The sequence below is a fragment of the Bufo bufo genome, chromosome 11, assembly GCF_905171765.1.
Source record: "Bufo bufo chromosome 11, aBufBuf1.1, whole genome shotgun sequence".
Taxonomy (NCBI): Eukaryota; Metazoa; Chordata; class Amphibia; order Anura; family Bufonidae; genus Bufo; species Bufo bufo.
Window position 1 is genome coordinate 10343763 of NC_053399.1, and position 27111 is coordinate 10370873.

General features: G+C 45.4%; 1 protein-coding gene across 2 annotated transcripts in view; it reads right to left on the minus strand.

The window, feature by feature from the left end:
* Positions 1 to 4627: 4627 nt before the first annotated feature.
* The window catches only part of LOC120982178 (B2 bradykinin receptor-like), a 50730-nt gene continuing 28246 nt past the window's right edge, over positions 4628 to 27111 (minus strand). Inside the window, exons 2-3 of one of the 2 annotated variants that reach the window (XR_005774856.1) lie at positions 21134 to 22808; positions 4628 to 4639 (exon numbers count right to left, since the gene is read on the minus strand). Coding sequence is in view for 1 of the 2 variants with exons in the window: in XM_040412159.1 (XP_040268093.1) it covers positions 21707 to 22808 (1102 nt within the window). In the remaining variant the exon portion in view is untranslated. Of the gene's footprint in view, positions 4640 to 19486; positions 22809 to 27111 lie in introns of those variants that run through there. The other variant, XM_040412159.1, reaches the window with a different exon arrangement.

The following is a 27111-nucleotide window of genomic DNA, read 5'->3' on the forward strand; positions in this document are numbered from 1 at the left end:
ATTACAGGTACATAAAAGTCCGAGGGAACCAGCGGTGTCTCTGCAAACAACCCAGCTGAGAGACGCCAGCAGTCTACAGGCTGGTAACAGAGCCGAGTGTTACCATACCCCGGGACTGTTGCGTCTGTGTCACCGCCACGCTGCCCTACCCCGCTTCAGAACATTACAAGTGGTGGAGGATGCGTGCATGGCAGAGCCGTTGCCAATAGCTACGGCGTGACCTGTATAGACGCTGAAGATTTTCCTCAGCGACTTTGCCTGTGGATGGGCGGGTCCACGAAAACTTTGCGATCACTCCGGAAAGCATTTCCTGTAGATCGGCGGGGCCACAAAGATTCTGGTAGGAGTTATATGGTGTACGGTTGATGTCCTGGGTGAAGTCCCTATTGACCATGCAGTCACAAACCCACCCTATGGAGGAAGTGGTAAAACTCTGGTGCAGGCCCAGTACTGTGCCTTGGAGCAGCAGCGCCAGTCCCAGGAACAAACCGCACGTCTAATGCTGGAAAAAATGGCGTTGTTAAAAGAGGTGGTCTTGGCACCTTCTGAGACCCACTTAGGGAGGGGCCCTGCGAGCTGGGGTGCCAGGGAGGCCGTGCAACGCTCCCTTCAAAAAATGATATTGAGACTTACCTTACCATCTTTGAGAGGGCAGCCCAAAGGGAGAAACTCCCCAAGGAAGACTGGGTTGCAGTACTGGCTCCCTATCTGATCGGGGAACCCCAAAAAGCCTATCATGACCTCGGTGAACAAGATGTCCGAGATTATGCAAAATTGTGAGTAGAAATACTCGCTCGGTTGGGGGTCACAGCAGCAGTACGGGCTAGAAGAGTCAGGGCTTGGGCATACCAGTCAGACCGGCCGCCTCGATCCCAAATGTTTGATCTTTTCCATCTGGTAAAAAATGGCTGGAAGCAGATGTCTGCACTCCAGCACAGATTGTTGAGAGGGTGGTCGTCAACCTTTTATCCCGGGCCCTCCCCAGTAAGCTGCAGCAGTAGGTTGGCCAGGGAGATCCCCAGGGGGCAGACCAACTAGTGGAGAGGTTTGTTGCCACAGAGGGAAACCTCCAGGAGGGGCCCACCAACTCAGGATCCTCCGGGAACTGTAGGGCTCCGATTGGCACATGACGTCCTTTGGTAAAAGGGGATGACAAAGAAACCTCAGGTCCCAGGAGAGACTCCATGGTTAGGAGACCAGGGCAGGTCCAGTGTTGGAGGTGCCGGGATTTTGGTCACGTCATGGCCCAAAAGGTTAAACTGAACTGGCGGGGTGGGGACCCGGTGGCGAAAATCAATCGCCAGGAAGTAGAATGGATATACAGAATAGTTATACGTTTGTAGTGAAGTATAACACTATGAAGGGGGGGGGGGGGGTACAGTTAGAATGGGAGGTCTTATTGGTTGCTACAAATCACATGTCAGGTTTGTGAATGGGGAAGGACGTGTGGTGATAGTAGATGTGAGTGCAATGTGATTTGCTGAGTGATAACATGTGGGTAACGCTAAATAGTGTAAAGCTGAGGATAGAGGTCTATTGGTTAGGAGTTGTAGTTATGCAGGATGGATTATCTATCACGGAGGGAAGCTATAATGACTCCGGTCACATCTTTTCAAAAAAACAATGTATAGTTTGAAGGTCTGTTCTAAGCGAATAGGGTTGCTATACTGCGGAGATTTAATATATGTAGGGCTGCAACGATTAATCGACTTTATCGATAATATTCGATAACAGGATTCGTTGTCGACGAATACAGTTATCGAATAATCGCCGATTTGTTGCTATGCGGGCAGGCGGTTTACTTTAAATCAGCACATCTTTATTACCTTACAATGAAGCTCCAGTAAAAGGCAGAGCGGGCGGCAGCGTAACGTCACTTACATGTCGCGCCTGCTTCATTCATAAAGTGGGCGGAGCAGGCGCGTCATGTGAGTGAGTGACGTTACGCCGCCGCCCGCTCTGCCTGTTACTGGAGCTTCATTGTAAGGTAATAAAGATGCGCTGAGTAAAGGTTACTGCCAGAATAGTCTGCTGTGAGCAGCTGGGCCGGGGCTGTTATGGGAGGGGGGATTTGTTGATGGCACTGTTATGGGGAGGGGGATCTGTGGATGACACATATAGCATAAGATGCTATATAGTGTCATCCACAGATTCCCCCTCCCCATAACAGTGCACAGATTCCCCCTCTCCATAACAGTGCCGTCCACAGATTCCCCCTCCCCATAACAGTGCCGTCCACAGATTCCCCCTCCCCATAACAGTGCCGTCCACAGATTCCCCCTCCCCATAACAGTGCCGTCCACAGATTCCCCCTCCCCATAACAGTGCCGTCCACAGATTCCCCCTCCAATAACAGTGCACAGATTCCCCCTCCCCATAACAGTGCCATCCACAGATTCCCCCTCCCCATAACAGTGCCGTCCACAGATTCCCCCTCCCCATAACAGTGCCGTCCACAGATTCCCCCTCCCCATAACAGTACCGTCCACAGATTCCCCCTCCCCATAACAGTGCCGTCCACAGATTCCCCCTCCCATAACAGTGCCGTCCACAGATTCCCCCTCCCCATAACAGTGCCGTCCACAGATTCCCCCTCCCCATAACAGTGCCGTCCACAGATTCCCCCTCCCCATAACAGTGCCGTCCACAGATTCCCCCTCCCCATAACAGTGCCGTCCACAGATTCCCCCTCCCCATAACAGTGCCGTCCACAGATTCCCCCTCCCCATAACAGTGCCGTCCACAGATTCCCCCTCCCCATAACAGTGCCGTCCACAGATTCCCCCTCCCCATAACAGTGCCGTCCACAGATTCCCCCTCCCCATAACAGTGCCGTCTTTAGATTCCCTCTCCCCATAACAGTGCCGTCCACAGATTCCCCCTCCCCATAACAGTGCCGTCCACAGATTCCCCCTCCCCATAACAGGGCCGTGCACAGATTCCCCCTCCCATAACAGTGCCGTGCACAGATTCCCCCTCCCATAACAGTGCCGTGCACAGATTCCCCCTCCCATAACAGTGCCGTGCACAGATTCCCCCTCCCCATAACAGTACACAGATCCCCCTCCCATAACAGTGCCATCCACAGATTCCCCCTCCCATAACAGTACACAGATTTCCCCTCCCCATAACAGTACACAGATCCCCCTCCCCATAACAGTACACAGATCCCCCTCCCCATAACAGTACACAGATCCCCCTCCCCATAACAGTACACAGATCCCCCTCCCCATAACAGTGCCATCCACAGATTCCCCATAACAGTACACAGATTCCCCCTTCCCATAACAGTACACAGATTTCCCCTCCCATAACAGTACACAGATCCCCCTCCCATAACAGAGCCATCCACAGATTCCCCCTTCCCATAACAGTACACAGATTCCCCCTCCCCATAAGTGCCAGCCACAGATTCCCCCTCCCCATAACAGTACACAGATTCCCCCTCCCCATAACAGTGCCATCCACAGATCCCCCCCATAATAGTGCCATCCACAATTTATTTTAATATGGCCTTTGAACATAATTTTTCAAGTAAAATCATATAAACCCCTTTTTTTTGTCATGTTAGTGTTTTTTCCCGATTAATCAATGAAATTATCGACAACTAATCGATTATTCAAATCGTTATCTGCAGCCCTAAATATATGTAACACAGGCAACGTGAAATTACCATGTGTAAGACAAAGACTATTGATATTTATTGTTGGGGTCTGTGAGAAGACGCACGTCACCGAGCTCCTCTGTGCCATTAACCAGTTTATCCTGAAAACCTGCTGATATCGAGCTACCACAGCACCGAACGTGCCCGAGCTTCCTCCGGTGTGCAGCGGGACCAACAGCTCCTAACCATGACGAAGAAAAAGAACGCCAAAGGAACGGTGAAAGAAATCCAAGATGGCGCCGGAGCGGAAACTCTGGGGCGCCAGGGCCAAGCAGCAGAAGCGCAACGTGAGGCTGCAACGAAACTGGAGAAATATGCCAGAACATCATCTGCCCTATCTAGAAGGGGAGCACAAAAAAAGTAAGTACATACACAAGATGTGTTAACTATGGAGTCTGATACTGAAGGAGACGGGGCTGAAGGGGTGCACACTGATAGATATCACGTCCTACAAATAGATGACAAGGATGTGGATTCGGGGGCGCAAGAATCAGATTCAGGTGAACCGACCCTAAAAGATGTTATGCATAATGCACGCTATCACTAAATGTGGCAAATCTCTAAGCACCCTCACGGTACGAGTGGGAGCTATAAAGGAAGACATTACCATTGTCCGGCATGATTTGAAAAAGTTGGCAGAACGTACAACAGCCCTAGAGGGTGGAATGGGAGATGTGGAAGATGTCCTACCGTCAATAAGAAGAGATTTAAAGGAATATACTCAGCGGATGGATATGACTTAGAAAAACGGTCCCGCCGAAATAATGGTAGACTGGTGGGGGTGCCTGAGAAAACAGAAGGGGCGAATCCTATGGAACTTTTTGAATTATGGCTAAAAGAAAATTTTGTCTAACGTCTCATAGAGTCCCAACCCGCCCATTACCACCGGGTGCACCTCCAAGACCTGTATTGATGAAAATACTGCACTACAGAGACCGGGACATTATCTTGAGGAAAGCTAGAGAAATGCCTGACCTTACCATTAACGGACACAAGGTATCGCTCTTCCCTGACTACTCCGAGGAAATACAGAAAAGGAGAGCAAGATTCCTGGACATCAAACGACGCTTGAGGTCACTAAATGTATCGTACTCTATGATATATCCAGCTAAACTGAGAATAGTCGCAGTGGGGAACTACATTCTTTGAGGATCCGAAAGAGGCGACGAGATGGCTAGAACGTCATGAGCGACAATTGGCAGAGCAAAGAAACAAAGACCCACAGTGATAAAAACTATGCACAAGTAACAAGTCTGCTCATAGTGCGGCTGTATGTACGTACGTGCGAATGACCAGACCAAGTGCGTGGTACAACATGACGGGCAACATAGGTCGGTTCTATAAGAAAAGAATGAGAGATATGAATAACAGTCTACAGACTGTCTGAAAGAGGCGCAGAGGGCGAGGATGTTAGCGGTTATACAGTCATTTGCCTTAGCAGCGCCACCCTGTGATTTGGTGGCAGGTACTACTTTGGCCCACAGACCTGTAATAAGGTGTTTTAGTGGGGACCTGCTGGGGAGGCCGAAGTTTTGAAAAATTGCCTTTCTAGAGGCAAAAAGTTTGAGGGGTGTTGTATTATGGGAAAGAGGTCAGAACTAGTGTTGAGCGAACTTCTGTTTTAAGTTCGGCGTCTAAAGTTCGGCTTCCGGTTAGCGGAGAATCCCGATATGGATTCCGAATTCCATTGTGGTCCGTGGTAGCGGAATCAATAATGGCCGATTATTGATTCCGCTACCACGGACCACAACGGAATTCGGAATCCATATCGGGATTCTTTGCTAACCGGAAGCCGAACTTTAGACGCCGAACTTAAAACAGAAGTTCGCTCAACACTAGTCAGAACCATTACGGAGCACTGAGGATATGCCTTTTTCAGGCCGCTGTCCCTGGACAGGACCAGAAAATAATTTACTGCATCAAATTTACGTAGGGCGGGGATGATTAGGTTTTTGAGCTGGAATGTTAGGGGAATAAAAGAAGGGCCATATTGGATAGCATAAAACAATATCAACCTTTAATATGTTGCCTACAAGAGACCCATTTAATGCCGGACGAAAACCCAGTTACTTAATCCTCAATGGGAAGGACATTGTTTTCATGCCACTTATTCTACATATGCGAGAGAAGTGAGTATCCCTATTCATGGGAATATAGCATTTACAGGTCTGTCCCAAAAGATAGATGCAGAGGGGAGATATATATAATCTACAGTGTAAAGTCTATACAACCCAATGTATTATAATAGGTGTATATGTGCCACCGCCATATTCACCGCTGGTGCTCGGGAGTGTACTGGCTTTTGTAGCGGAGCTTCCTGACATTCCGGTAATAATATTGGGAGATTTTAATAATGTTATACACCCAGGTCTGGATACGATGAGTATGGGTCAGCAACTAACGGCAAGTGAAATCACCTCATTTGGGAGACTGATACAAGAAGCAATCCTGCTAGATTACTGGAGATTGATGAACCCACAGACAAAACAATACTCCTGTTATTCGAGTACGTATAACTCCCTATCCAGGACAGATTTAATCCTAGGTAATGCTGCCATCGGACAAACACTTCAAGAAATGCATTACTTTCCCCGCAGAATATCGGACCATTCTCCGGTAATGGCGCTAGCCAATTTTTTGCTTCCCAATTTACAAGGCAGTAACATAGTATATAAGGCCGAAAAAAGCCCTCTGTCCATCCAGTTCGGCCTCTTATCCTGCAAGTTGATCCAGAGGAAGGCAAAAAAAAAAAAAAACTGTGAGGTAGAAGCCAATTTTCCTCACTTTAGGGGAATAAAAAATTCCTTCCCGACTCCAATCAGGAATCAGAATAACTCCCTGGATCCCCGACCCCTCTCTAGTAGCTATAGCCTGTAATATTATTACACTCCAGAAATACATCCAGGCCCCTCCTGAATCCCTTTATTGTACTCACCATCACCACCTCCTCAGGCAGAGAGTTCCATAGTCTCACTGCTCTTACCGTAAAGAATCCTCTTCTATGTTTGTGTACAAACCTTCTTTCCTCCAGACGCAGAGGATGTCCCCTCATCACAGTCACAGTCCTGGGGATAAATAGATGATGGGAGAGATCTCTGTACTGACCCCTGATATATTTATACATAGTAATTAGATCTCCCCTCAGTCGTCTTTTTTCTAAAGTGAATAACCCTAATTTTGATAATCTTTCAGGGTACTGTAGTTGCCCCATTCCAGTTATTACTTTAGTTGCCCTCCTCTGGACCCTCTCCCGCTCTGCTATGTCTGCCTTGTTCACAGGAGCCCAGAACTGTACACAGTCCTCCATGTGTGGTCTGACTAGTGATTTGTAAAGTGGTAGGACTATGTTCTCATCACCGGCATCTATGCCCCTTCTGATGCAACCCATTATCTTGTTGGCCTTGGCAGCAGCTGCCTGACACTGGTTTTTGCAGCTTAGTTTGCTGTTTATTAAAATTCCTAGATCCTTTTCCATGTCAGTGTTACCCAGTGTTTTACCATTTAGTATGTACGGGTGACTTGCATTATTCCTTCCCATGTGCATAACCTTACATTTGTGTTAAACCTCATCTGCCACTTATCTGCCCAAGCCTCCAATCTATCCAGATCCCTCTGTAGTAGTATACTGTCCTCTGTAGTATATATATATATATATACAGTATACTGTCCTGTGTAGTGTAGATATACAGTATACTGTCCTCTGTAGTATATATACAGTATACTGTCCTCTGTAGTATATATATACAGTATACTGTCCTCTGTAGTATATATATATACAGTATACTGTACTCTGTAGTATATATACAGTATACTGTCCTCTTCAGTGTTAATTACTTTACACAGTTTAGTGTCATCTGCGAAAATTGATATTTTACTATGCAAGCCTTCTACAAGATCATTAATAAATATATTGAAGAGAATAGGGCCCAATACTGACCCCTGAGGTACCCCACTAGTGACAGTGACCCAATCTGAGTGTGTACCGTTAATAACCACCCTCTGTTTTCTATCCCTCAGCCAGTTACTTACCCACATACAGACGTTTTCTCCCAGTCCGAGCATTCTCATTTTATATACTAACCTTTTATGTGGTACAGCGTCAAATGCTTTGGAAGAAGTCCAGATATACGACATCCATTGATTCGCCGCTGTCAAGTCTAGAACTTACCTCCTCATAGAAACTGATTAAATTAGTTTGACATGACCGATCCCTCATGAATCCATGCTGATATGGCGTTATTTGCTTATTTCCGTTGAGATGCTCTAACATAGCATCTCTCAGAAAACCTTCAAACCGTTTACCTACAACAGATGTTAAACTTACCGGCCTATAGTTTCCAGGCTCTGTTTTTGGACCCTTTTTGAATATTGGCACCACATTTGCTATGCGCCAATCCTGTGGGACATTCCCTGTCAGTATAGAGTCCGCAAATATCAGAAATAAGGGTCTGGCTATGACATTACTTAATTCCCTTAGGATACGGGGTGTATGCCATCTGGTCCTAGTGATTTGTCTATTTTAATCTTTTTAAGTCGCTGATGTACTTCTTCCTGGGTCAGACAGGGCACTTTTAATGGGGAATTTATTTTTACATTCAGCATTTCATCTGACAGTTTATTTTCCTCAGTGAATACATTGGAGAAAAAAAATATTTAACAGCTTTGCTTTCTCCTCGTCGCTCTCTGCGACCCCCCCCTCATCACTCTGTAAAGGGCCGACACCTTCAGATTTATACTTTTTAACATTTATATATTTGAAGAACATTTTAGGGTTAGTTTTACTCTCTTTGGCAATTAATCTCTCGGTCTCTAGTTTGGCCGCTTTTATTTGTTTTTTTACATGTTCTATTTTTTTCCTTATAGTTTTTCAGTGCTTTCGTGCCACCCTCCTGTTTTAGTGTTTTATATGCTTTCTTTTTGTCATTTATTGCTTTCTTAACAGTTCTGTTTATCCACATTGGCTTCTTTTTGTTCCTTAACCTTTTATTCCCATACGGTATGTACCTCTCACAATGAGATTTTGGGATGCTTTTAAAGATATCCCATTTTGTGGCTATATTTTTATTTGTGAGGACTTTGTCCCAGTTAGATAGGCCTATGGCCTCTCTTAGTTGGCTAAATTTAGCTTTTTTGAACTTTGGTATTTTTGTTCCTCCCTGAAGAAACACTCTTTTGAATGATAATTGGAAGGTTATTACTTTATGGTCACTATTTCCCAGGTGTCCCCCAACCTGCACGTCTGTTGTTCTGTCAGGTCTATTGGTTAAGTCCAGTATGGCCGTCCCTCTAGTCGGGTCCTGAACCAGTTGGGAAAAGTAATTGTCTTTGGTTATTGCCAAGAACCTGTAGGATCTGGAAATGTAATCCATACTGGTTACACATACTGCCAGATGTTGGTGGAATAGGAGATGCGCTAAAAGAATTCTTTGAATATAAAACTTACCTTCGGCTTCCAAACTAGTGGTTTGGGAAACTATGAAAGCCTTCTGACGAGGGTTATTGATAGCAGATGTCAACCAACAACAAAAAATGAAACCAGGGCCACAATGCAGAAACTAATAACAGATGTAGAGACGGCAGAGGCTGAGCTAGAGGAAAAATGGAAAGAGGCACAACAAAAACTGAATGATAGACTGATATTAAATGCAAGGAATAAAAGATTTTTTTCAAAAACAATTATATTATGAAGAAGGGGAAAAGGCTGGTAGACTGTGAGCAATGGTTTCTAAAGCTCAACAACAATCGACTTATATAGCTGCTCTTCGAAACACAGAGGGGGAAATCCATACGTTGCCGGAACAAATACTTAGGATCATGCACTCGTTTTACTCTTCTTTATAAGACGTGTGCATCAGATGAAGAGATGCAGAGGTTTCTCCAATCATTAAAACTTTGCACCTTATTTGAAGAACAAATAACTATGCTTGATAGTCCTATAACTATAAAGGAAATGGAGGTCGCTCTGGGAGATATGTCCAATAATAAGGCCCCAGGGAGAGATGGACTACCGGTGGAAATATATAAAAAGTATGCTTCGATACTTTTTCCCCAACTATTAGAAGTTTTTAAGGAGGACAAAGAGACGGAGCGTTTACCGGCATCTATGAATGAGGCTATAATAGTGTGAGCGAGCGTCCTCCCCTCAATGCGCCTGCGCCGACTGAAGACCGGTACGGCGCAGGCGCCAGATTTTGAACGCAGACAGGGCCAGCCAGAGGACGAGCGCGTTTGCTGGCCCTGTCAATCAACATGAGGAGGGGGCGTCATTATGATAGGAGGATGCGGCTGCTACCAGCAAGTAGCCGCCCTACTTGCTGGTAGAGACCTCATTTACATATTATAAAAGTCAGTTTTTTGAAGAAACTGCCCAACCAAAATGAGTGAGAGCATCATATATTGATATATCGCATTATAAGGAATTTAAGTTGCCCAAAAAAAAAAAATGACTTTAGTGGGGTGACAGAAGCCCTTTAAGCCAGCCAGGCCCAGACTAGAGACTGTGAGACAGACAGTGTGTGGCGTGGCGTGGCGTGGCGTGGCCCTACTGATACCGAACAGACTGGACTGAGACTGACTGAGCCTGACCTAGTGGTGACTGTGTAGCAGGTTAGGTACAACTTGGCTACTTTCACACCTGCGTTCAGAGCGGGTCCGTCTGCTGTCTGCACAGACGGATCCGCTCCTATAATGCAGACGTTTGGATCCGTTCAGAACGGATCCGTCTGCATTATAGCTTAGAAAAAATTCTAAGTGTGAAAGTAGTTCAGATGGATCCGTCCAGACTTTACATTGAAAGTCAATGGGGGACGGATCCATTTGAAGATTGAGCCATATGGTGTCATCTTCAACGGATCCGTCCCCATTGACTTACATTGTAAGTCTGGACGGATCAGTTTGCCTCCGTACGGCAAGCAGCGTTCGGGTGTCCGCTTGCTGAGCGGAGGCTGAACGGCGCCAGACTGATGCATTCTCAGCAGATCCGCGTCCACTCAGAATGCATTAGGGCCAGACGGCTGCGTTCGGGGCCGCTTGTGAGCCCCTTCAAACGGAGATCACGAGCGGAGCCCCGAACGCTACAAGTAGTGACTAGTGACTGAGTGGACTGACTAAGTCTCTTTATATTTTAACTAGAGAGATTAGATCTGACTCTGACTGAGTCTGAGAGGAGAGCTGGCTGGCAGCTGCCCCTAAATCTTCCTGATTTAAAAGTTAAAGGGGTTCTGCACTTTAATTTAACTGATGATCTATACTCTGGATAGATCATCAGCTTCTGATCGGTGGGGGTCCGACACCCAGTACCCCCGCCGATCAGCTGTTTGAGAAGGCACCGGCGCTCCAGTAGCGCCGCGGCCTTCTCACTGTTTACCGCCGGCCCAGTGATGTCACGAGTTACGACTAGTATCAACTAGCGTGGGCGGGGCTAAGCTCCATTCAAGTGAACAGAGCTTAGTCGCGCTCAGGCTAGTTGATACTAGTCGTGACGTCAGTGGGCCGGCGGTAAACAGTGAGAAGGCCGCGGTGCTGCTCGAGCGCCGGTGCCTTCTCAAACAGCTGATCGGCAGGGGGTACCGGGTGGCGGACCCCCGCCGATCAGAAGCTGATGATCTATCCAGAGGATAGATCATCAGTTAAATGAAAGTGCAGAACCCCTTTAAAGTTACTGTCAGTGCAGCCTGGATGATTACAGTGTTTACTACTTTACCGTTTAGAGAAATCATGTTCCAATGTGAGCGGTGGGAGGGTGGTCTGTGGTCTGTGGATGTCATGAGTCATTACACTGTTATAGGGGGGAGGGATCTGTGGATGATACTCTTATTGTGTTATAGGGAGGGGGATCGGGGGTCTGTGGATGTCATGACACTGTTACGGAGGGGGGGAATCTGTAGATGACACTGTTATAGGGAGGGGAATCTGTAGATGACACTGTTACGGAGGGGGGGAATCTGTAGATGACACTGTTATAGGGAGGGGGATCTGTAGATGACACTGTTATGGGGGGGGGGATTTGTGCCACTCTGTGGATGACACTGTTAGGCTCCAATGTGCGGGTCTGCATTTTTTTTTCGGGAACGGAATTGCAGACCCGGAAGTGCGGGTCCGCATTTCTGTATACGGCAGCACGTCGTGCTGCCCTATAGAAATGAATGGGTCCGCAATTCCGTTACGCAAATTTCGGATGTGTGAATGGGGCCTTATAGGGAGAGGGATCCCGGTATGACACTGATATGGGGTGGATCTGTGGATGACACATAGCATAAGATGCTATAAACGGTATGTGTCATCCACAGATCCCCAGGCAGCTAGGACATGTTGAAATCTGAGTGATTGGGGTTTTTCTTCCCCATTGCGGTTTTAGGTATTGGGTAAAGTATCGCAGCATTTCTAAGCATACTTGTGTAAATGTATCGTTGTTATAGCTGCCCCCCCTACTTTTGTCCTGGCCCCCAGTGGGCCCCCCCCCCCCCCCCAAAATTTGAAAGCTAGAGACGCCACTGACTGGGAATCATCTCTCCCGGAAGCCATGACAATTATGAATCATTTTGGTAAGCTATCTGGACTAGCCATCAACTGGTCAAAATCTGACCTGATGCCACTGGATCAGGGGGGAAATTCAACCCCGTATAGTACAGGGGGCCTGGCCTACAAGTAATCACATCCTTTAAATATTTGGGAATACAGGTATCTACCAATACACAGGAATTTGAAGACTTAAATCTAACACCACTGATTAATGGGTTTAGAGGTAAATTACAAGCACGGACTAGACTGCCCCTCACTATAATTGGACGCACTCATCTACTAAAAATGATTCTTATGCCCCAACTTTTATATCTTATAGATAATGCCCCGATCTGGATTCCACTCAGGTTCTTTTATAAGGTGAATGCAATATTTAGCGATCTAATATGGAAAAGAAGTACCCCACGTATAAAACTTCCTACACTACATAGGCCAAAAACACAAGGGGGACTAGCTGTGCCAGACCCGTGGGTGTATTATCTAGCAGCCCAATTACAACATATCAGAGGTTGGGGGATGGCGAGAAGATAAATACAGCAGGAAGGATAGGGAGGCATCTCATTAACCGACAAGGTCTAATGTCAGCCTTAGAAGACGGTAGAGGCACCCAATATCAGCTGCTATGTACAATACATAATGTTTGGTGGCAATCCAGAGACATAGCTAAAATAACTGGATTTACAATTTATACCCCAATCTGGCCCAACTACATGTATAAAGAGATGGACAACGTATCAGATATACAGATATGGACTCAATTATACTTTAAGAGTTTGCACAAATACAACAAGAATTTAATATACCCAAAAACAAGAGAGTATTACACCTGCGCCAAAACATACCGTTCTAGATCTGACAGAACTACAACTGGGGTGATATCCCTCCACTATAGAACACTCATGGAAATGCAACATAAAAACGGAGCACTACAATTATATGATAAATGGAAAAATGATATTGGAGAGTTGACAGAGGAACAATGGGAGGGAGTGCTGGCGGTGAGTGAGGCACATAGCGTATCTCAATTATATTTGCTTCACAGGGTATATAGAACTCCGGTATTGTTGAAAAAAATGGGCTATCGAGTGGATGACAGTTGCCCAAGATGTGACACACATAGTGCAGATCTAATACATCTTATGTGGAACTGTCCAAGACTTAGAAGATATTGGACAGAAGTCATGGGACTAATTAATACTGTATTCCACTTAAATTTTCACCGTTGACGTGTATTCTAGGTTATGTTAAAATAATGCCTAGTAGGGTGAAGAAAAAAATTGCTATTATGCGTATCTTATACCAGGCAAGAAAATGTATTGCACATCACTGGATTGATCAGCAGCCCCCAAAGATACAGGAATTAGGGAGCAGAGAGAATAATTTAGTGCAATTGGAATGATATGTACCAAAAGAGAGGTTCTATTAAGAAAAATTGAAGTAATATGGTTTTCATGGATGAAACATTATGATATACCCTGAGGACACAGTGAGATAGCAGGATAAATCCTACCAGAGATACAGCTTATTACCACTTTAGGGTAGTATGAAAGGTGGATGTACGGCAGGTGTGCAAAGTACTAATTTAGGAGAAAGACAAACAACATGTAAGAAGCATAAAGACGCGATAGGAGGAGGAGATCATTATAGCCATGGAGCTAAAACCAACTCTGAACTTCAATTGGTTGCGGACCTGAAGGAGGAAAAGGGAAGGGGGGAGGATAAGGGTTTGTGTTATTGTACGATTTAAGGTCTTTCAAAAAAAAAAAAGTTAATAAAAATTATCTGATTAAAAAAAAGATATTGATTGTTGATTTAATTTAAAGTATAATTAACAGAAATGTGGTTGTTTTAATCTCTCATAAGTTTTAAGATATGGGTATTTTATATGGAAGAGGGGTGGGGGGGGTATGTCTTTCTCGTCATCGCCTACCCATATAAATAGAACGCCCAATTGTGGGTGTAACATTCGCCCCTGATGAAGCTATTTTGGCAAAACCTGGGTCGGGCAGTCTTGTGAATACGGACGACTTGCTGATTGCTCAATGCCTGTTGATTTTATACCTTTGTGAGCATAATAAATCTTTTTTGATATATGGAAAGTTGATGGACCTTCACTATGTGCTCCAAATTCTAAAATCCACAGAAGGGTCGTTTTTGGCAAAAATTATCCTCTATTGGAACTCGGTTGTACTAGAAGAGACTGTCATATCCTCATCTACACTTAGAAGCTACAGCCTATACGTGGCAGCGCGACCACCTCTTTTGCGTAGAGAGATCTAATAAGACCCTAAAGCATATGCTAAAAAAGGTAGTGGAACAAGACGGTCATGACTAGGACTGTCTCCTCCCATACAGGAGGTGCCGCAGGTTTCTCACCTTTTAAGCTGGTTTATGGTCGACACCCAAGGGGCTTGTTAGACGTGGCAAAAGAAACCTGGGAAGCTGAGGCCACCCCCTATAAAAGGGTTATTGAACATGTGGCCCATTGTTAGAGAGCACCTGCAAGAGGCGCAACGTAGAGTATATAAAAGGGCAGCGAAAATCAGACCGTTCAATCCGGGCGACAGGGTGTTAGTCTTGGTGCCAACAGTCGAAAGTAAGTTCTTGGCAAAGTGGCAAGGTCCTTATGAGGTAGTAGAGAAGGTCGGAGAAGTAAATTATAAGGTACATCAACCAGGAAGACGTAAAGTTTAAACAATACCAAAAGTATCATGTAAACTTAATAAAACATTGGAATGACAGGGAGGCCTTGGTCGCTGCCAGTCCCAAGAGTAGTATGTCACCACATCCAGCTCCCACAATTAAAATAGGAGAAATCCTCTCCGAGACCCAACCGCAGGGAGTAAAACAGTTCCTGCACTGCAGAGGAATAAAAGGAAGTTCTCGGACCTGCCCTGGAGGACCCACCTCGTAAAGCATGATATGGTCACTGAACCAGGGAAAAAAGTGAACCTGAAACCCTATAGAATACCAGAAGCCCGTCGTCTCGATCAAAGTGAAACGTATGCTAGAATTAGGGGTAATAGAAGAGTCCCAAAGTGGGTGGTCCAGCCCAACAGTGTTGATTCCCAAACCAAATGGAACGTGGCAATTTTGCAATGACTTTAGGAAGCTAAATGAAATCTCCGAATTTGATGCATATCCCATGCCCAGAGTCGACGAATTGATCGATAAACTAGGCAGGGCCAGATACATGACGACTCTGGATCCGACCAAAGAGTATTGGCAAATCCCCTTAACAGATAGAGCCAAGGAAAAACACGGCTTTTTCCACCCTGGAAGGTTTGTTCCAGTACAAGAACATGCCGTTTGGGTTACATGGAGCGCCGGAAACATTCCAGAGGTTGATGGATTTGATTTTGAGACCCCATAGTCGTTACGCAGCAGCTTACCTAGACGATGTGGTTGTGTTTAGTGCAGATTGGGGAAGTCACCTCCGTAAAGTACAGGCAGTACTAGATGCTATAAGTGACGCAGGTCTTACAATAAATGCAGAAAAGTGGGCAGTGGGACTGGAAGAGGCCAAGTACCTAGGATATGTTCTAGGCAGGGGTATAAATAAGCCCCAAGTGAAGAAAGTGGAGGCGATACAGAATTGGCCGAGGCCGGTAACTTAAAAAAACAAGTGGCGGCCTTCATAGGGATCACTGGGTACTACCGGAGGTTTGTACCTAATTTTTCGGCAATAGCAGCACCCTTGATGGACTTGACAAAAGGAACAAAGTCTGTAATGGTGTCTTGGTCCCCAGAAGCTGAGAAAGCGTTTCACGGTCTGAAACCGGCTCTGTGTGAACGACCGGTGTTGGTGGCACCGGACTTCACCAAGGAGTTCTTGGTACAGACGGACGCCTCTGACACAGGACTGGGGGCAGTACTAGTCCAAATGGTGAAGAGCACCCAGTATTATATTTAAGCAGGAAGTTGGCGGAGAAGAACTACGCAATTGTAGAGCGCGAATGCTTAGCAATAAAGTGGGCATTGGAATCCTGCTAGGTAGTAAACTTAAACTAATGTCAGACCGTGCCCCACTAGTCTGGATGAAGCTTAATAAGGAAAAGAATGCCAGGGTTACAAGATGGTTTCTCGCTCTACAGAATTTAAAGGGATTCTGTTATCAGATTTAACCCCTCTAACCTAAACATATGATCATGTCCAGACTAGTAAGAAGAATCCTAAGCTGGCCTTATTAAACCTCACTGTGGCTCTATTTGCCCAAAAAACTGTTTTTTATAACCTGTCACTCACTTACTTAAGGTGCCCAAGGGGAGGTCCGTTAATACAGGGTGCCCGGCCGCACCCCTCGCCGTCCGGTGCCCAGCGCCGCCTTCTACAGCTCAGTGCCGCCTCCGCAATCCTCCCCGTCCCTGCACACTAGGCTCAGCCTGATGCGCCCGTGCGGACTCCTGGCAGCGGCTTCGTTGAGCGAAGTGCGCATGCGCCGGCCTGATGTGCACTTCGCTCAACCCTGATATGACCTGCAGAATGGCTGAGCCTAGTGCGCAGGCGCGAGATCTGGTCCATAGAAGAAGAAGGGGGGGGGGTGTAGGCAGACAGCAGGAATTGTATTGGAGGGAGCGTATCTCTCACCCGGAAAGTTAAGCTGGGCGAGATATTAAAAGCCGGATGATGTTGTTTTGAACTGTTGGTAAATGGTAAATTGGGGCCGGCTTGGTTGGAGCGGTGAATAGGTGATGGTGGGATTCACCACTCCCACTCCATTACAGAGAGTGGGGGAGACTCAGCCCGTTCAGCTGAGGAAAGAGTCCCTCATTACAGGTACATAAAAGTCCGAAAATAGCCAAATACTCTCATACAGATAGGGACTGGCTGTACGTGGCAACCCCTTGAATGTATTAGCAATATGCATTGAACCCCCTAAGCTCCCCCTAGTGGTGACTTCAGGGAACCAGAATTGTATCATTTAATTATGTCTGTGCTGGGGATTTGGAGCTCTGTATCAGGAGCACTACTAAGAAATGACAAGAACAATGGATCTGGTCAGTCTGCCGCCCAGTGTTTCCCCCGAGCTGTCCCCTCATTGCACTTTTTACATTTCATTTCTTTTAAATCCATAAACCACCTAATATCTGAGAACAAAATGACCAAAACGACCCTGTGCGACATGGCGAGGCAGCCTCCTGGACGGCAAATACCACTTGCGTTGACTGTAATTAGTTCCTACTTGTAATGAAAGGGTGGTCACCCAGTCAGGGGGTCAGGGGGTTGCTAGGCAGCCTGAAGAATACTCAAAAAAAAGATGAAAAAAAATAATGTTAAGTACCAATAATAATAATAATAATAATAATAATAATAATAATAATAATACGATGAAATGAGCAAATTTTTTAGGTTTGTGTTTTTATTTAACTTTTTGCTTTTGTGCCATAAGATTTGATCCATTTGACACTTATGCTGCGGTCACATAATTAAATTTTTATTTTTGACAAACTTGCAGATTGTGCTCCATTCTTGCCTAATTTCATGGGAGGAGCAAAGTTTTGGCAGAAATAAACAGATATATTTAGCTGAAACGAAACCGCAAAAAAACAGAATTTATTTCAGAGAGCGAGGAATTTCCTCCAGGAAAGGTTACGTCAGCGTCTTCTAGAACGTTTTAATCCGACTATAAGGGCCAGGAAGTCCGCAAAATATTTCACCTTAAGGCCTCATGCACACGACCGCATGTGTTTTGCGGTCCGCAAAAAAAACGGATTGGACACAAACAAAATACGGTCGTGTGCATGAGGCCTAAGTGGACTAACCTTTGGAACAATAGATTGTATACAACTTCTCAGCAATGGGAGGCAAGATACAATGTTTATACGGCGCCCCTTTAAGGGAATGCGACACCTGTAGGGTTTACTAACTAATATTAGATCAGACCTGTTATCTTCTAACAGAATTTAAAAAAATTGTGTGTGGTTATGGGGGCAGCCATCTTGCCTGAGCTTCTGTTCGCAGCATTCAGAGATTTGCTTTACAGCAGCCTCATAGATTATTGGAAACTGTAGACTAGAGATAAACCATTTACCTCTATGGATGAGTGTTGTGGGCATGCTCTGTGACCTGTGCAGAAGTCATTGTGCAGGGAGGGAGAAGGAGACAAGTGTTACATCACCTATTGATTTCTATTGGGGATTGTTGTGTGACTTGTGCAGAACTCATTGTACAGGGAGGGGGAGGAGATGACCTGTGAACAGCACCCATTGTAAATGTTGGATCTTGTGTTATATATGATACCTGTCCTGGTAATCCTGCCTGTGACAATATTGAGATGACTGCTAAGAAGCTAAGTGTCAGACTGTTATAAAAACAAAATGTGTTTAAAGGGAACCTGTCACCAGGATTTGGTGTATAGAGCTGAGGACATGGGTTGCTAGATGGCCGCTAGCACATCTGCAATACCCAGTCCCCATAGCTCTGTGTGCTTTCATTGTGTAAAAAAAACGATTTGATACATATGAAAATTAACCTGAGATGAGTCAGAGCTTGAAAATATGACTCTTCTCTGGTCACACAAGTAAGATATGACTCTTTTATGTTAATTTGCATATGTATCAAATCAGTTTTTTACACAATAAAAGCACACAGAGCTATGGGGACTGGGTATTGCGGATGTGCTAGCGGCCATCTAGCGGCCCATGTCCTCAGCTCTATACACAAAATCCCGGTGACAGGTTCCCTTTAAGATAAATACTTGATTTATAGAATAGGTCATTCCCTTTAGGCTACATGCACACGAACGTGGTTTGGTTCTGCATCCGAGCCGCATTTTTTTGCGGCTCGGGTGCGGATCCATTCACTTCAATCGGGCTGCAAAAGATGTGGACAGCGCTCCGTTGCTCTGTTCCGTAGCCCCGCAAAAAATAAAAATAACATGTCCTATTCTTGTCCATTTTGCAGACAAGGATAAGCATGGTTACAATGGATCCGCAAAAAAAAAAAGGATGCCATACGGACGTCATCCGTTTTTTTCGCAGATTCGCAATTTGCGGACAGCAAAACACATACAGTTGTGTGCATGTAGGCTTAATGTGTATCCTCATGGCAGTAGTATACACCATGGAGTTAGTGAGATTTATGGGTCAGCAACTTCATGGCGGCCAAATCTGTAGTCACCCAGCTTTACCCGAATCATAAAATAGTTAATGGCACTTTTAGCAATTAGATCAGAATTAAAACTCCTGGTGCGCGGAGACGCGGGCCACAGGAGGCACCATAGTGCAGAGCAGGGTCGGCCTTACAGTGCCGCAACATCCACAGAGCCAAGAACCAATCATTATCCCACAAATGTACCTTGTAAAAGTCAGCGTTTATTATCTAATGAGGTAATAAAAACAGGGATTAGTTTATTAACAGCAGACGACATGTACCATTTACAGATAATATATATTATACATTCACCTTCTGTTTAATATATAACACACCCTATATCCTTCATGAAAGGGGCTATCAAAGATTTTTTAAAAACATGGCCGTCTTCTGGCGCCACCCCTGTCTTCAGGTTGTGTGTGGTATTGCAGCTCAGCCCTATTCACTTCCATGGAGCAGAGTGGCAATAGCAGACACAATCCATGGGCAGACATCGCACAGTTTCTGGAAGAAAGCTGCCATGATTTTCTAATCCTGCACAACCCCTATACATAGAATTTGCATTGCATTAATATCAGTCACAGTGGATTCAATGTCCTTACAGATACCAATAGCTCCACAGGGGGCATGGATCTGTCAAAACCTTAAAGGGTATGTATACTTTTTCAACCCCATATTTTCTTGCTCAATACTTCTGAAATAAAGCAACTTTTTAAATGCTTTTGATTAAGAATCTCCTATCAATTTGCATGTTTACAGCTCCTCTACCAACCCATGTGTCTCCATGGTTACAGACTACAAGCAAACTGTAGTCTGATCCTTCTGTTGTGGACTAATACAAGACTGATCAGACCACAAAGGATTGTCTATAGTGTGTAACCATAGTGACACATAGGTCTGCGCTCAATACTGTAAGCGGGAGGAGGTTTAAAGGGGTTGTCCAGGATTAGAAAAAAAAAAACTTCTGCTTTCCCCTGCTACACTGATCCGTGGGTTGTGTCTGGTACAGAATAAAAGCAGCCATGTTTTTCCAATCCTAGAAAACCTCTTTAATACAGACGCTTCATTGTAGTCGCACTAAAAAATGCTTGCAAAAGTATACACACCCTTCAATCACTGTATGATGAAAAGTCATAGAACTTTATTATACATTGTTTCAACTCCTCATTATTTCCAAGATTTTCATAGCATTCAGAAGGTTAACTGCTCACAGCTGCAGTTTGTTACAATGTATGAGTGTAGGTGCTTCATGTTGTTTCCTACACTGACACATTGTAACAAACCTTCAGAGAAAGTTTTCACTCGCTTTGTTCAAAGAAATCTTACAAAGGAATAGAAACACTTGTCTGGAGAGCTGCGAAGCTTTTCATTGTACGTAAAATTGTAAACCCCCTTTAAGTACGGTGCACATACTTACGCAGCGTGCACATGGAAGTAGGCGTTCTGTGCCGCATCTGTACCCAACATTTGTCAAACAGATCCAAGTAAATAGATTCCATCAGATCCCATATGAAGGCAGAGGAGTAGCCTAAAGCCACTGCGCCCCAATGTAAAACTACATCACACTCACTCATCTGTCTGGACGAGTCCGGTCGGGCCCCCAGCAGGTACCAGGGCCCCAGGTGTAACTGCTGGTACCCTTCCAGAGACAGCATCACTCATTTCCATAGATTGTGTTTGGAATTGCAGCTATTCAAGTGAATGAGTGCAATACCAGACACAGCCCATGGGCCAGAGTGGAGCTGTTTATAGGAAGAAGAAGAAGGGGCAGCCACTTATTTCTAATCCTGGTCAACCCCTTTAACTCTTTAGGAGTCACTAGTTCATTTCTGAGCTAAAGTCCTAGTAATCTAAGACAGACCCAGTAGTCGTTAGGCAGTGTATTCCCCAGCCCGGCAGCAGTCACGCCAGTCATTCCCCTGCCATATTAATCAGATTTTTTTTCTAAAATCCTAAACGGTTCCATACACCACCGCAGGACATCTGAATGGACCAGATGTGTACATTGCAGTCTATGGCCATATTACTTCATGTAAAAATACCCCCCCCCCCAAAAAAAAATCATATACAATACATGTCCCTTGTAATGGAAAAATAACACTGCTGTCCCAAAAAAAAACAGGGTCAGTCCTTCATAAATATCACACACGGCAAGCACTGGTCCTCCTGGAGCGTTCCAGAGTCTAGCTACAAAAAAAAAACATAAATAAAACACCCGCTTCCCCTAATTGGGGCGTACCAATGTCCTACCATGTACGGGAGCCCCAACAAAACCATCTGGAAAATAGGAGTCTGTGCAAAAAAATAAAAATAAGAAAGGCAGGAATCTGAAAATACACAAATAAATAACGGAAGCTTATTCCAAGACCTGTTTAGTTAGGGATCGTAAATCGGAAAGACTTGCGCGCAACTTCACAGACTAGACGCGTTTTATGTCCTGATAATTAAATTTTGCTGGCCCATGGAGATCGAGGTTCGCACGGTGACTCCGGAGTAGTTCCTGGGCATAGGCTGGTTTTTTTGGGATTTTATCTGGGCCAGAAGTTGCCAATAGACCTCCTTGGCCTTCTTTCGGAAATGATTGCCAACCATGACGTAGAGCAGAGGGTTGATGCAGCTGTTGCTGTAAGCGATGTAGGAAGAAATTTGATTCCCGATCTCGATAGCCAGAGCCGCGGCACACCCTTCAAAGACCCCGAGTGTGTCGAATGTGTCAATGAAGGTGAAAACGTGAAATGGAAGCCAGCAGATGATGAAGACCAAGAGCACCGACAGCACCAACCATGTGGCCTTCTTCTCGTTGTTGATCTCCTTGAATTGCTGCATGGTGTTGTTCCGTAGGACGCCTATAATCTGGAAGGTGCAGAAGGCAATGACGGCTACCGGGATCACAAAGCCACATATGTTGGTAATAAGATTGTTGGCAACGTGCCAGCCCACAGCAGGGGGGACGATGATGCAGGCCGTAGTGTTTAGTGCTGGAACAAAGATCACCTTTCTAAACACCACCTTGGGCAGGCTGACGCCTATGGCAAAGATCCAGATGATTGAACAGTTGACTTTGGCGCACCAAGGGCTTCTCATTCGGCCAAATGACATGGTCTTCACCAGAGCTAGATACCGGTCGATGCTGACCATCATAAGGAAGTAGATGCTGCTGTAATTGTTGAGTTGGATCAAGGAGTTGACGGCCACACACATGAAGCCTCCAAATGGCCAGTAGAACTTGTTGGTGATATATATAGCCCAGAATGGTAGGCCGCTGATGAAAATCAGGTCGGCAGCCGCCATATTCCCCAGGTAGATCTCGGCCACTGTGCAGCGACTGTTGTGAAGGACAAAAACCAAGATGACAAACAGGTTTTCTACGAAACCCAAGGCGAAGATGAACCACATGTAGATAGGTTGGTAGGCGAAAACCCATTCAGCATTTTCCGGTAGGAAGCAGGTTTCAAGCTTCTCGGTGGTGTGATCCGGAACCAAGGTTGTCGCCCCAGCTGTCAGGTTGTTGATATTCATCTCCATGTTGGACCTGTGAAATACAGGAGAAGACATTTAACAAGGTAATGATGTTTCTGACGTTATGATTACAGGTTATTAGGATGGGGCAATTTGGGTAAGATCCAACTTTCTATTACTGGAACCTTTCAGTTCTACCAATTCCCCTTGAACTACCTGGACCCTAAAACTGTCCATCAACTTGATATTTGATGGCAGTGGTTCCTACCTATCACAAAAATGGTAGTCAGAAAGGCTGGATTTCCACCTATCGAATCAATGGCTGACAGATATCCTCAAGATGCTAGGGTTAGGGTCCCTCTCCACCCTGGAACGTGACTGCTCAGCCAGACACTGGGTACAGCGGTGACCCACCTCATGCAGCCACATTCCCATGTGAAGAGGCTCTCTACATAAGGAGAAATACGATCCCACATTTCCCTCTTGTATTCATCAAGTTACCATTAGCTTTGATACTAAATGGAGAAGCAAAGTCAAGAACTCTTCTGAATTCCGCTCACCAGACAGCAATGCCTTATGGGCGCTCAGATGACGGACCTTAGACACATGACTATCCTGGAGAAAACCATAGACTCGTTCCAAAAATGGCCTCCAGATGTTTTACTTTTGCTTTGGTTGTTATTGGAGGGGGAAGAACCACGATGGCACTGCAGTATCTTGTACAGTTTTGGCGGGTGAAATAATGTTCCGCTATTGGAGGAAAGCTTCTATTTACAAAAATATAATAATTATAATTTTTTTGCTAAAGAGTCTTAATTATTCAGGGGCTGCATAAACCTCAGGGTCCTGATCCTGGAGTAACGAGTTTGTGTTATGAGTCGTTCTGAAATACAAAAATCCTGCATGAATTATGCAAAGCTTTTCCCAGAAATAAATAAAATTCTTTCTAATGATTCAATGCAGAGAAAACAACATAAAATGGGTCTTCTAGACAAAAAAATAAAAAATAAAGATTTGCAAAGTTCTGTCTCTGGCTTCTGTTGGTTCTTGCTCCCATTGGCTCTACAGCTCTGTGGACAGGTGGAGTAGTTGAGCGCAGCAATCTCCGGCACAGAGATGAATGGCGCGGGTACACGGGATCGCCGTCTCCATGAACGGTGAGGCTCACAGCAGCCGGAGAACCCCTTTAAGAGGGAAAGCCACTTACAGCACAAAGGGGTTTTCTGGAATTAAAATATTGATGACCTATCCATAGGATAGGTCATCAGTATTAGATCAACGGGGGTCTGATACCTGACACCCCCCTTCGTTAGGCTTTTAGCAGCAGCCGCAGTTCCAAGAGGTGAAGAGTGTATGGAGCCAGAACATCACAGCGCCCTACATCACATAGTGGTCATTCTCGGGTACTACAGCTGAGTGAATGGGCGTTCAGCTGTAGTACCCAAAATGACCATTGAACAGCATATGGCGCTGTGGTGTTCTAACTCCATACACTCTTGATTCCTAAACCGCAGTTGCCGGTGTCAGACGCCCCACAGATATTGATGATCTGTTATATCTGTTATCCTATCAATATGTTAGTCCTGGAAAACCCCTCTAAAGTAAATCTCCATTTAGAATTTTAGATTTGCCTACTATAGAGCTATTTATTTATTTATTTTTTAATGCTGCAATGCATTCAACAGATAGCATCAATGCATGGAAACCATCAACAAGCTGCTGTTTGTGGATCTCATACATATTATAAAGCTACATGTGAACAGACCGGCAGAATGAGTTGCTTTCTGAACCCCTTGCAGTCTGGGCCATTAACATCTGAATTCCCACATTCACGCATTAGGTATTTCTACATTAATCAGACGGTTTGGTATTTGGTGCCTCATGAACGTCAGGTATGTATGTGTTTTAGCCAGCTGCATTTTAAAGACCCGGACCACCCGTGGTTCAATGATTGGGGTAGAACAGGGATGCCCAACCTGCAGCCCTCCAGCAATTGTAAAACTACAACTCCCAGCATGCCCGAAAATCCAATAGCCTACAGCCAAGCATGGTGGGAGTTGCAGTTTTACAACCGCTGAAGGGCCGCAGGTTGGGCATCCCTAGAGTAGAAGAACCGCCGCGGTAGGTCCGGGTATTGAGGCCATTATAGGATGCCTAAAATGTGGCCATATTACTCAGCATTAATAAAATTAGCTGCTTACACTGGGCCAGAGAATGAAACCTGCACAGTAAGATCCATCAGCAGCTGCTTGTTGATGGTTTCCATCTAAAAAGACCCTACCGTGAACCCTACAGGAGTGAGCTATAGGTGGAACCAACACATGCACTGTAACCATGTACAACCGTCCACCCCCCATCACAGAAAGAATACAGAGTATCAACACACGCCAACTGCAAGGTGTGAATACACCCTAAGGATCGGGGGACGCTAATATGTCATTTACAGGGAGACCTACGGTGTGGCGCTGTGTGTGCAGGTTGGGTTCTCGTGACCACCACAACACCCGGACCCCCTCCCGCCACCTTAGTGGATCCCCCGATACGGAGCCTCTTCCTGTGAGTCTTGGCTCATAAACCTCTTGCACCTGCTCTTGTGATGATTATAAAATGCCTTTCGTTTACACCAAGATATAAACTGTGTAAAAACTCAATATCTTCCACAATTATTAGAACGTAGAGCGGTGGTCTCCAGCCTGCGACTCTCCAGCTGCTGTGGCACTACAACTCCCAGCGTGCAGTTTCACAACAGCAGGAGAACGTGGGCGACAAAGGTTTTCGGATTCATCCTGCACGTAGAATATAAATATTTTGCTACCGGAAACTGTCCATAAACTGCTGCCGACGGTTCCATCATTTTGTGTGTGTTTATGTAATTCATATTTCCCAACTTTAGAGAAGCGGCTTTTTTATTTTATTTATTTTTTCCTCATGCCCTGACCCTTTAAGTAGGACGCGCCCCCACAAATAGTGCATGTGACCCTCCTGATCATATCCACAAATGAATACTGAGGGACCATTCACACATCCGTATGTGTTTTGCAGATCCACAAAACACGGACACCGGCAATGTGCGTTCCGCATTTTGCGGACCGCACATCGCCAGAACTATAATAGAAAATGCCTAATCTTGTCCGCAATTGCGGACAAGAATAGGACATGTTCTATTTTTTTCGGGAACGGAATTGCAGATCCGCATTTCCGGATCCGGACATAGAAATGAATGGGTCCGCAAAATGCGGAACAGAATTGCGGACGTGTGAATGGACCCTAAACCAGTGATGGTCAACCTGAGGCTCTCCAGCTGTTGCAAAACTACAACTCCCAGCATTCCTAGACTGCCAACAGCAGGGCAGGGTGGGAGTTGTAGTTTTACAACAGCTTGGGAGCCGCAGGTTGGCCATCCCTGCCCTAAACTAATACTGCCCATTACCCCCCTCCCCCCCCCAAAAAAATAATAATACAGAGCTCTGAGCAGATCACCGGCCCCCGCTATCTATATACAGACCCCAGACCAGAGCTCTTCGCTCCGGATTCAGCACATGGTGAAACCTAAGTGTGCAGAGAAATCTCCCGGGCACGGCGTCTTCTTATATTTAGGAGGACGCAGTGTCCAGGGGAATTGGCCTGAGACCTCCTCTTTTTCTGTGTGGCGATAACCGTTTGCCACAGTGATAAGTTTACAGCGCGGAGTCGGAGTTTTCTCAGGATAGATCCCAGCAATGCTTATTCAGAGACGCTTTCTGCTTCCCCTTTCCCTTGGAACGCTGCCTGTGCCAGGAATGAGCGGAGTCGGTGCCAGCTCCAGATGCCAGCACTTAATGCAGCTGCTTAAAACAGAAAACGTATAATAAATCGAATCCGATAACAGGAACAACTTCCTGTATTTAGAGCCGGAGTCACGTCCGGGGTCACACGGCGGCCATTGTGCTTTCTTACTGCTGTCGCACTTGACCTAAGTGCTCAGGAGAGAAGTAGAAACTTCAAGACGGCTCGTTAATAAAGAGCAGCTAAAGATGTGGAGTGCAAGGAGATCATGCACAGCGGCAATAGGCAGGTGCCTGTGGCGCCGCTTATCTCAGAGGAAACAATAGACCCCAAAAAAAAGAAGCGAGAAATCCAACCTAGCGACTGACGTTCAGAAAAGGCCTGTCAGCTTAGACTGTGTTTCAACTCCTGAATTGAATGTCAGTGAATGGAAATATTCTTAGAGACCTGAACAGAGCTAATACGGTCTCACAGCAGAGGGTTTGGTACAGTTGTATCCAGTGCAGACAATCCTATGAGAGGTTAAAGGGTTTCTGTCACCCCACAAAACTCTTTTTTTTTTTGGATAGTTAGATTCCTTATAGCGCGATATAGGAGAATATAATGCTCTT